The sequence below is a fragment of the Penicillium oxalicum genome, chromosome VII, assembly GCF_001723175.1.
Source record: "Penicillium oxalicum strain HP7-1 chromosome VII, whole genome shotgun sequence".
Taxonomy (NCBI): domain Eukaryota; kingdom Fungi; phylum Ascomycota; class Eurotiomycetes; order Eurotiales; family Aspergillaceae; genus Penicillium; species Penicillium oxalicum.
Genome location: NC_064656.1, coordinates 1,989,644 through 2,000,760, shown reverse-complemented (window position 1 = coordinate 2,000,760; position 11,117 = coordinate 1,989,644). Strand labels below are relative to the sequence as shown.

At 52.5% G+C, this 11,117-nt stretch overlaps 4 protein-coding genes across 4 annotated transcripts; 1 reads left to right on the top strand and 3 right to left on the bottom strand.

The window, feature by feature from the left end:
* Window positions 1–838: 838 nt before the first annotated feature.
* Window positions 839–3,201, bottom strand: POX_g09185 (uncharacterized protein; the record flags this gene model as incomplete). Its single annotated transcript, XM_050117944.1, has 4 exons — window positions 839–1,297; window positions 1,344–1,433; window positions 1,501–1,773; window positions 1,846–3,201. 4 exons carry the CDS (start codon window positions 3,199–3,201, stop codon window positions 839–841), a joined length of 2,178 nt encoding a protein of 725 aa, XP_049966088.1.
* A 530-nt stretch (window positions 3,202–3,731) lies between these two features.
* POX_g09184 (uncharacterized protein) lies at window positions 3,732–7,049 on the bottom strand (the record flags this gene model as incomplete). The annotated part of the gene is made up of 7 exons (XM_050117943.1): window positions 3,732–4,626; window positions 4,696–5,209; window positions 5,275–5,428; window positions 5,493–5,852; window positions 5,921–6,276; window positions 6,368–6,426; window positions 6,517–7,049. The coding sequence occupies 7 exons, from the start codon at window positions 7,047–7,049 to the stop codon at window positions 3,732–3,734; spliced, it is 2,871 nt and encodes a 956-aa protein (XP_049966087.1).
* An 837-nt stretch (window positions 7,050–7,886) lies between these two features.
* Window positions 7,887–9,200, bottom strand: POX_g09183 (Protein HGH1; the record flags this gene model as incomplete). The annotated part of the gene is made up of 3 exons (XM_050117942.1): window positions 7,887–8,714; window positions 8,802–8,915; window positions 8,988–9,200. The coding sequence occupies 3 exons, from the start codon at window positions 9,198–9,200 to the stop codon at window positions 7,887–7,889; spliced, it is 1,155 nt and encodes a 384-aa protein (XP_049966086.1).
* A 666-nt stretch (window positions 9,201–9,866) lies between these two features.
* On the top strand, window positions 9,867–11,036 carry POX_g09182 (Inositol monophosphatase 2; the record flags this gene model as incomplete). Its single annotated transcript, XM_050117941.1, has 3 exons — window positions 9,867–9,984; window positions 10,109–10,280; window positions 10,349–11,036. The coding sequence occupies 3 exons, from the start codon at window positions 9,867–9,869 to the stop codon at window positions 11,034–11,036; spliced, it is 978 nt and encodes a 325-aa protein (XP_049966085.1).
* Between the last annotated feature and the right edge of the window lie 81 nt (window positions 11,037–11,117).

The following is an 11,117-nucleotide window of genomic DNA, read 5'->3' as shown; positions in this document are numbered from 1 at the left end:
TGTGATATGTCTTTCTATTATCTGCAAAGATCTTTTCTCCACTTGGCGCTGTTGATCTCGTCTCCAATTTTCATCCTTATATGTTTGATGCATGTATATCTGTGTTGGTCTCTCTGGCTTGCTGTTTCGTTTCCATCCCCGTCATTTTTTATTTTTCTTTTTTTTCGCTCTCAATACATTTGCAAAGTGCTGCTCTTTAGACTATATACACTTTTGACCAATTCAACAAAAAATTCCTCATAGAACGTCGGGTTCGCTCTGTGTTTTGATTACACATTGTCATGAATTGCCTTGTACCTTGGATTTACACATCTGACTAGGTGCTACCTAATAAATCCTCAATTAGCATCAACAGCCCGGGCTTACATACAGGACGTAGCCACGCCGCTACGTCGTTGTCTGATTGAGTGTCCGGGCGACGGACGGCAGCAAAGTTCATGTCGTCCCACGTAATTCAATATATCGAAACATGGACATGAAGATAAACTAGGACGGGACATGAGGGATGTGGACGGACATCCTATGTATAGGAAAAGTGCGCTGTACCTAGGTATTGACTGGCCTGATTGTTTCCTGATAGATTGGTATTCATTCATCAAAGGGGGTCTGATTTTTTCTTTTTTAACCCATCAATCCTTGGCTACCAACAGCGGAGGTAGGGTAGTTGTTCATTGCACAAGGTAATCTAATCGTACAATCCAATCGATTCGCCCAACTCCCGTCTGGACCTGATGAGAAGGATAGCAATCCCGTATCTAGAACCTCTCAAACTCGTGCAATGTGCTTAGATGATCATCTTCATCGACGCATCCGCGTAACAGGGGGGGTGTGTGTGTGTTTACTGAGTGGGTTTCCAAGTGCCAGGGCGCAGGAGACGGTCCTCTTTACCGTACAAGCCAACATCCTTCACGATGGCAATGAAACGGCGATGATTCTCCTTGGACTCACCAATACGAGGGCGGAAGATTCGCAAAAGGTCGGAACTGGTGATACCAGTGGCTGGAATCGCAGCGTGGATTTCGGCCGGGGTAGGGAAGGGCTGGTTTGATGGGACAGGAGTGGAGCGGCCGGCGCCTGAGACTTCCACGGGGAGAGCATTAGTATAGCCCTTCCAGAAAGTGCAAAACTCTTCTGGGAATGGGTGCGGAAGACGGGTCACCGAAGAGGGAGAGAGGAGAGGAGAGAAGAGACTTGCCTCGAATGCCATCGGGGCTTGCAGCTCGGCTGCCAGGGAATTGGTGACCGGCAACGGGACTGGTGGCTCGGGATCCTTGAGGGGTGCCACTACGGGAAGCGGCTGGGGGGAGAATCAGTTTCAGTTTCTTGAATTTGCCATTTTCAACCAGCTCGCCTCCAGATCGAGCGTCGATATCGATCTCGCTGCCGGAGCCAGTGAGGCCGGGAGTATCATCTCGCATGCGTTTCTTACCAGGCTATATGATTGATTAGTCTAGGCGGAAAATGCAACAACTGGGAATGAGACCTAGAGGATTGGCTCACCTGTACTGCAGAGGGGGACATTGGACGCGAAGTGGGTGCGGAGGTCTGATGCTTGTTCTTCGCCTTCTTTCGAGAGGTGTCAGTACCGCTTGCATCTGAGCCAGGGGATCCCAGTCGCTTTCGAGACCCGGTGGGCTTTTTCAAGGCATCAGTATGCTTGGGTCGGCCAGAAGGTGTGTTGCTGCCCTTGGTGGACACGGCCGAATCCTTTTCCTTTTCCTTTTGGGCTTTCTCTTCTTCCTTTTGTCGCTCCACCTCGCTATCATCAGAGCTCTGCCGAAAGAGAAAAAAAATAGCGTCAGTACCGGTACGGCAACAATAGTTTGAAAGATGATACGTTCTCACCTCTTCGTCCGTGTATGGATTCGCGTCAGAGCCACTGCTGTAGTCAAAGTTTCGCTCTCGCTTCTTGAGAGCTTTGCGAACTTTTTTGCCAAATGTGCGGCGCGCTTCTCGCTCCCGTTTCTCTCGTTCTTCTTCATCTTCATAATCCTTTTCGTTCTTCAGGTCAAAGACGTTGGCCTTCAATTGGTCTTCTTTGATACGCCGCTCGGCGGCTTTTGTATCTTCATCCTGCTCGTCGTTGAACAGATCGGCATGCTCCTCGTCATCGGCGAATCGGTCCTCTTCAAAGTCCATTTCGCTAGCCTCCAGGCCTTCCCTGCCCGACATCCCGCCCGACTTTCCGGCATACACCTTGTGGATTTTGGCATAGCTCTCCAGTTCTTTCTTCGCTTGAATTTCCTTTTGTTTTTCCATGAACCATCTCGGATCCTTGATGCGCTTCGACATGAATTTCTCGGCTTCTTCGATCGTCAACGCCTTGAACTGCTGCTTGGCAGTGAATTTGTACCACTTCTCGGCAGGAATCATTCGCATTTTGTTATTCTCAAACACGATCACGGCATATGTCTCCGACAAGGCAGCCTCGTAGTTGCCCACCCAGACATTGCGATTATCAAAGTCCTCCAGGTGCCACGGCAGAGCTTCTTCGTACTTGATCCGAGCTCGGGCGATTTCCTCCTTGGTCATGTCCGACTTGAACACCTGCTGTGTCTTCTGCTTGGGTGCATTTGGTCTCTTTGCCGTTGATCCCACTGATGGCGCGATCTGCGCCAAATTCTCCGCTCGTTCTTTCTCCCGCGCGGCTTTGCGGGCCTCGAGAGCTTCTCGCTCCGCCTCATCCAACTGCTGGCCATCAGGGCCGACCATCTTCTGGCCGTGATGCTCGTGAGTTCGAGCTCGTGGGTCGCGGCGATGAAGTCGGACGGGTCGTGTAAACTGGGATTCATCGCGTGGATCAATGGCTTTCTTGGCGGCAAAACGGGCAATGTGATGTTTGAGTCCTTCGCGCAAAGCTTTCCGAGTGGTGACGAGAGGGTAATCAACGTATTTCTCGGAGAGCAATGGTCCACTGAATCCATTGACGGAGCGTGCATCCGGGGCGGCAGGCGGTCGAGTAGCTGGAAGCTTTGGCTGAGGCGCAGGGCCGTGAACAGAGGAAGGGTGCGAGGGCAGGGTCTTTGAGGCTACAGTCGCACCGGCACCGGGGGCAACTCCAAGAGGTCGCGCCGGTCGTCGCTTAGGTCGGACCAGAGGATCGCCGGCGTTTTTGGGGCGGCGAAGCCTCATCGGAGGAGGAGGACCGCCGTTGGGTCCGGTTGGGGTCGGGCCGTTGGAGGCGTTACCTGGAGTCGACATGGTCCCTGTGGTGAGGAATGAAAGTGATCACGTCCGCTTTGATCCGTTGAGCGATATTACAGCGCATCCACCAACGAGGGAAAGACGAGGCCGGGTCGACTTGATGAAACGAAGACGGACAAGAGGCGGATGGTGAGGTGAGAGTTGGAGGTTCCAGCGCGGGCCCGGGCTGGGCAGTGATGACACGCTTAGGTAATCCTCACCTGCTGCCGCCTTCGTCACTGCGGGATGCGGTCAACAAACATCGCCCAGTGTCTGCTGCCCGGTCATTTCTGATCTGGAAAAAAGGCCGCAAGACAGTTTGCGTACCTGAAAAATATGCTACATGCAGTCAGAGACCGAAAAGAACATGGAATTGTCTAGGCTCGTTCTTATGTTATCATTTGAAATTTTAGAAAGTCTGTATAATACATGATCGGGCCGTGACTATAAGCGGAAGTCGCATGCCATTGTATTCATATATTCATGTAGCATATCAGTCGTCAGCATTGGCCAACTGTGCCAAGCACCCCCCAATGCCCTCGATCGTCTCATGTCCCAAATTTTTGCCCAGGTTCTAAACGTTTATAAGGGCAAGCCGTCCAATCGCAACCCTGTTTATAGATCTCGGTCCCCCACCACTTGAACCCGTCAACCCACCCGGGATATACCAGACAGAAAAACACAATCACCACTGCAAAGGCCAGACCTGAGTCCAACGCCGCAGAGAGGGTCATGGCGTACTTCTCCCACCAAGCGGTCCTGCGACGACGAATCACATAGTTGAACAAGAAGCAGACCAGTGCCCAAATAGAGAAATTGAGACCGGTTGCAGGGGGTATCCAACTAAGACTGCCAAAGAGGATGGGGAAGTTGACTTTTCGCCAGAAACTCTTTTTGCTGTGACGCCCCAAAAGCCAGGCTGCAAAGGGCGCCGCGGCTCCGATCAAGAACGCCCAGACAAGAGGGCGATATAGGCCACCCGGACCGAAGAAGCGCTGGGGTCCAACGACGCCCCAGAGAACACTGCCGTTGAAATGAACGCGTGCAATGGGACAATTGAACCCATTGAGGGCTTGAGGGGTACAGAGACCCGGGATGTAGGCAAACATCCAGTTGAGTACGCCAATCTGGGTCAAACTGGAGACCAGAGTGGCGACCATTTGCACAGCGAACAGGATGCGGGGTGGAATTTTCATGTAGTGCCCGAGCTTGAGATCGGACGAAAATTTGATGCCCTGGGCTGAGCTGATGTAGGAGTAAGTCACGAAGATCATGTTGGCGACTGGTCGACCGGGAAACGCAATGCCACACAGAAGCTGGCAGATGAGATAGAGACTGCTGTGCTGGTTGGTCACAGCCATGATGATACCAACAGGGATGAAAAAGATGCTCGTAATGAGGAGAGCCAGAAGTAGGCCGTACCATGGCAGATGGACAGGGTAGCTATGGCGGGAAAGACCCCCTCATCAGTGGTGGCCCGAATCTGTCACGGGTTGAGGGGCGCAAACTTACTGCTCGACCGTGTAGGTGGCAATGACCAGCATGAGGACCAGTACAATCAAGTACCACGCGAGAGGAGCATCCTCATAGCGTCGCATCAGGCGGCAATGCACGTCTTCTGTCCCGAGAGGCAACTCACGGCCCGGATCGTGAGAGCTGACTCGTGATGGCTCCCGACTTTGTTGTGAAGGGGAGTTTGATTCGTCCCGTGTTGTCAGAGGCTGATAAGGCTCAACGTTGGGGACCTCTTTTCGCTCCTCGAAGGCTTTGCGCGTTTGGTGCAGGATATCCTTTCCGTACCAGCAAACGGTGTGAGTAACGAGGGAGGTCAGCGCGGCAAACTGGACCCCGTAGGATAGAACGTAAGTGATGGGAAGGTACACCGGCGAGTACTCTTCGTACGCTTTCTGATCAAAGAGAAACTCTGGCGTCAGGATGCGGCTGACGTTATAAGGACGTCCGGTATTATCAAACACTGCCGTGGAGAGAATGGGCATATATGAGGAAAAGAGCACATTCTTGTAGTCTGTGGTAATCAGCCAGTCAGTCAGCGACATCTTCGATGCTATTGAGGAACCATAGGTCACTGACACAGAATGGGCGCGATAACCCAAATGACTACGACCAGACCGGTGACGATATTTGCCGCTGCCCACCATGGCGTGAGAAGGGGCGATCCGATGTAGGCAATTTGAGCCCAGTCGAATGTCAATGGCAACATTCCGAGTCCAGACGCCACCCCAAACTATGTCCGTCAGAGAGGCGTTGGAGGATCTTTCAGGGAGAGAAGCCCCGTACACAGGACTTACCAAATTGGAGACCACGACGTTTTGAGGCGCAAACCAAGTCACCACATTGAAGTAGCTCAGTGCCGGCATGAGTAGGCCTGGAACAAAATACCAGACGAATGCAGCCGCCCACACGAGGATAAAAAACCTGTAGCGGGAGATACTCCAGCCATTCGCCTTCTTGTTGGAGGACCTGTGCATGGTCGAAAACATGGCGGTGGACATCAGAGTCCCGGGCCAGATCATGGCGGAAGGGCGAACAAGAAATCGCCGGGTCAGTCCAGCAAATGCATATCCCAGAACTTGAGTCGAGATGATGAGCAGCAGTTGATAGAGAATAGGCACCTCCTGGTGATAAAATTTGTGTTGCTCAACGATCACCTGTGGAAGACTGCTGTCAGCCCTGACCGTCGAAATATTGGCGTGGTTGTTAGGCATATATGACTCACATCGGTAGCAAAAGCGAATCCAAAGGAGACATTACTACTGATATACACGCAGGCGTGCTCTTTTTCATTCCACCGCCCTTGACCAAGCCAAAGCCTCAATCTGACCGGCCAGCTCAGATGCGCGATGTTGGTGTCATTCAGTAAAAAGTCCCGGCGGCTCAGTGTGCCGTTCTCGAACACCTCAATCGGATCATCTGACCGCTTCAGAAGCACATCCCAGGATTTGCCCAAAGGGTGGACCAAAACCAGTGCAATGATGGGCGTGATAGCCACACTCGGATAACGGAGAGAGAAAAACAGATTCGCGGCCGATCCCGTCAAGGAAAAGAGCAACGAAAGGATCCACATGCGAGGTGCTAGACACGGACGAATAATGTCAGTGGGCGTACCATGAGTTGAACTCGAGGCCGGCCATTTCGATGACCCGTAGCGACGGCGAGTACTCACTATTGATCGAAAGAGTAATGTCATCTGTCGCCGGGACGCTTGCGCGTACTTGCGCATATCTATCCACTCATCTGTCAATCATGTATGCATGACTTGCAAGCCAGAACGCCAAGAGTTACATCTCCAGGCCAATTTAGAACCACACTTACGGCGAATTATCCGGGGGGTCTTCATCGAATGGTTTCGTGTCCTCGTCTTCAGTGTCCAAAACATCCTCCTCATCCGTGGTCATGCACGGCGAGGAAGATAGTGTATCCTGCAACACCGGACTTCCTGGTACCGCGAGCCCTGTTGCGAACGAGAACTTGGAGTCGGGCCCCAATCCCACATCCGACGTGGCCGACGATGGTCGGCGACTATGTCCATCCCTATGGAGAACACTGCTTCTTCGCCGCCGCCGCCGTTGACTGGAAGACTGCGAAGGTTTCGTCGATTGGGATGATCGCCGGTATCGTCGTTGCGCTTCACCAGAGGGACCACCGACGCCATCCTCGCAATTCGCCCGGGTCCGAGATAGCTGCCTGGGGGATACTTCGTCGGAAGACTCGTCCTCACTCAGCGAAACGTGTATCTCCCTCCTGTCGTGATCGTGTTCATTCTCTTCGTCTTGCGGAATCCGAACTGCCCCGTATGAGGACGAGCCAAGCGCGGGCGACGTCCGAAGCAGTGGAGTGCGCGACATGAAAAGCCGGCAATGTTGCGGCCCGCGATTGCGGTTTCCCTGAACCTTTTCCCTTTCTTCCCTCTTCCTCTGTTTCAGCAAGACGTTCGGGTCTCTGTGTTCATGATCTCGTCTCCATCGTTGTGTCGGTGACAGAAAAAGATTTGACGCGGACGGACGCGTGTGGAGGGTCGACGTCAGAGTTCGAGATCTCGATCGAATCGGTCCGACTTGGCGGGGAAGCTTGTCCCTGACGGCTTCGGAGATTTAATTGAGCCCACTCTGCCGTGTTTGGAAACGATAGCCAACGTAGATGAACAGATTCAACCTGAAGTTCACACGGAGACTAGAGATGTCTTTCGTTTTTTTTTCTTGAAAAAAAAAAACAAAAAACGAAAGAAAAAAAAAGGAAAGAGTGGCATTCCACCTTGCAAGCAGTTCACACATAGCTCTATGCGAGTAGATGTTTTATAGACTCATTGACTACGGACTGGCGGCTATCGATGGTATAGCAGCACATCGCATCACCATTTGAGGTTCATACGTTTGACGCATAGTTCTTCTTCGCAAAATTCGCGTAACTCGGCGAGTGCACGTCGTGTCACACCCGACGGTTGAGTGTTCGAGTCATAGATACTGGCTGCGGTACCTGAGACCTCCAAATCGAACAAGGGTATCCAAGCAGGGCAAGTCTATATCAATCATTATCCCGTCAGAGCCCTGGCCGGTAATTGCGTGTACATGGTATATTCAAGTCCCGCAGAGACACGTAGAATGTGGTATGAACTTTTGGCTCACGAAGGATGGGTCTATCAAGAGAGGGAGAAAAAAAAGAGAAAAGAAAAGGGTATGTCACGCTCAGAACAACTCCACCACTTGCTCATCCTCGTTCGTGGCCTTGGCTTCGGGCGCAGGCTCAATCTGCTTCTGAGCCTTGGCCAATTCCGCCTCGGTCTTGTCCCCTTCACCCTCCTCGTCGCGCATGATGACCTGAACCAATCGATCACAGACCTCTTGCACTTCCTCATCTGCCACGTGAAGATGACATTCCCGAATGAAGGGGTACACCTGAACTTCGCGCATCTTCTCGCGACCCTCGCGAGTGGTCGTCAACAAAAGCAGGGTCTCCACGTGAGTGGTGAGGATGGTGTTGTCGCTCTCGCGCTTCTTGTCTGGCGGCAAGAGTTGCAAATCAGGAAGCATTGACAGCATCTCCTCATCGGAGAACTCCTCCGGGCCGGCGATCGGGAGCAGCAAATAGGGAAGCAGGTTGGCACCGTCTTCGCTGAAGAGCATGGGGTGTGAAGCGACATCAAAGGCCACATTTTTGATGGTTGAAGCGACCCCCTTTCGTCGAATATCGCTCTTGTGTTCGGTGAAAACGGTCAACTTGGTGATGGGGACCACTCCGTCGTACTCCTGGCGAGTTGTGAAGTAGGCTCTCCCCGTCTCCGTCTGCGACAGATCGGCGAAAATGTAGGATAGGTAGTCGAAGTTGGCGTTTTTGTTCAACCCGCCCTCAGCACCCTTGACGAAGCAGTCCATCAGCTGATCGATGGCGTTCTCGGAGCTGGAGACATCAGAGGGCGCTTTGCGCTTCATGGTGTGGAGCTTGCTGAGGTGCGGGGATTTGACAAGATTGGCCAGCAGCATGGTGAATTCGTCGGCATTAGGTTCTTTCACGTCCTACCAAGGCCGAGGGAGAATTAGTCTTCCGGAGACTTCAATGACGTGTCAAGGGTGGAAGTTCTGAGGCACGACTGAAGTACTGACCATGAGCTTCCTCAGCACGACTCCGAGAAACTCGTCATCGCTGGCCAAGCACTCGAGAACCTCCTGGTCGCTGGAAAGGTTGATGAGCATAGTCAAGGCATTTTTGGCAATAGGCTGGCCGGTTTTGTGTCAGCCGAAAAAAGCGTCTCCTTTCGCAGGTACCATTGAGATCCCGGTCCAACGCACAGTGTAGTCCTTGGCGAGCAGCTTCAAGTCTCGAATGGGGAGTAATTGATGCGCCTTGAAGAGATTCGGTTGCGCGGTGGAGAAGCCCACAAGATTCTCGGCGGCTAGAGACACCCTCTGATCAGCATCATACTCGTCACAATTGCAAAAGAGGACATCCGAAAGAGACGACGCAGACTGTCGTCGAGTGCTTCCGGGGGGGGGGGTGTTCATTACCAATCTGTCGAATCTGGGTGTTGCCGTGGTGGAGGAATTCCACCAGCTATAGAGAGAAAAGCGCATCAGCCGTAGCATGTAAATATTGGGTGAATTATCACCTCTCTCACCTCTTCTAATTCTGTAGGCATTCTGGAGGGGAGGTGTGTGCGTTTGTGTTCGTGTGTGTTCAGTGGAAGCTGTGAACTATACCAGTCCGATCGGAGTTGACTCGAAACTTTTTTTTTCTGCCGCGACAAAGTGGGGGGGGGCGACGTCACCGAGGGACTGGAATTGAGACTGGACAAGGAGGGTACAGTTGCGACGGATCTACAGTAAAAGACTGCTGATGAGGAATGGAATTCGAGGAATTCGAATGAAAAAGAAATTTATACTTCTGTGTCAATGGTTGGCCAAACAAGTCCAACTGTTGAAGAAATGATATGATACTTCCACACAGTACACTTTTCGTATGCATAAAAAAGTACCCCTCCTGCCCCCGCACTGGTCCCTCATCCAACCCCGGAGGAGCCTCGTCTCCGGCCGCCAGTTCGCGGGGGAGTGTGAATTTCCCAAACTTTTAATCTCGTCGTCGTGACCTCTTTTTTATTTGATTTCGTGTCTCCCTTCAATTGCTCCCCTGCTGCAGCTTCAAATCATTGAAGCACAAGTCCATCAACCATCATGTCCAGTCCCAATCTACAAGAAATCCATGATTTTCTCATCTCTCTGGCCTTCAAGGCCGGGGACATCATCAACAATGCTCTGCCCGATACCAGCGGACCTGGCTCGAAGAAGAATAGTATGGGGTTTCCTCTCTCGAACTGAAAATGGATCATGATGCATGCTAGTCTCGGATTCTTTCATGTGGATGACATAGACTGACGCCAGGAATTTCGTGTCTTTGTGCTTTGCTTCCATGACAGGCGCCGATCTCGTCACCGAATATGATCGTGCCGTGGAGAATATGATCTCGACGTCGTTGAAGGAGAAATACCCGGATTACAAGTATGTTTCAATCGTAGGCATCTTCTTCATCTTACTCATTCACATGGACATGTTCCGTCTATCCATCTCATTCCTATATGCCCAGCTATCGTGAGCCACAAAATACACGTAGAGGCATACCAGGTATACAATCATGCTAATTCCCCAATCCCATGTAGATTCCACGGCGAAGAGACCTATGATCCCAAGAAACCCCTCACCGACGCGCCCACCTTCATCGTGGATCCCATCGATGGCACCGTCAACTTTGTCCACAGCTTCCCCTACGCCTGCGTCTCCCTCGGCTTCGCCGTCAATCGGATCCCCACCGTCGGCGTGGTCTTCAACCCGTCGACCAAGACCCTCTGGTCCGCGATTCGCGGCCATGGAGCCTTCCGGAATCAGAGCACTCGTCTTCCCCTCAAGACTCAGGGAAACGTCACCGCGGTCGAGCCACTGTCCGGATTGTCGAACGCGCTGGTTGCGATTGAATGGGGCTCGGACCGGAGTGGGCCGAACTGGGAGACCAAGGTGAGGACGTTTGAGAAATTGGGCAAAGCGAAAGAAGATGGGGGCGCCATGGTCCGGTCATTCCGAAGCTTGGGGTCGGCGGCGCTGAACATGTGTGCCGTGGCCGAGGGCACGATGGATGTATACTGGGAGGGCGGGTGTTGGGAGTGGGACGTGTGTGCGGCGTGGGTGATTCTGGTCGAGGCCGGAGGGATGATGGTGGATGGGAACCCGGATGGGTGGCAGACTTCGTTGAACGGAAGGAAGTATTTGGCCATTCGGGGTGCGCCGAGGGAGAGTCAGGAGGAGATTGTGCGGGAGTTTTGGAGTTTTATTCAAGGTCGGCTGGAGTATTAGGACTATCAGCAGATGGAATTGCAAGGGCGGGAAAAGAGAGGTCTCCCGAGCGTGAGTCTGAGGGTCTATCTGGTGATTGAG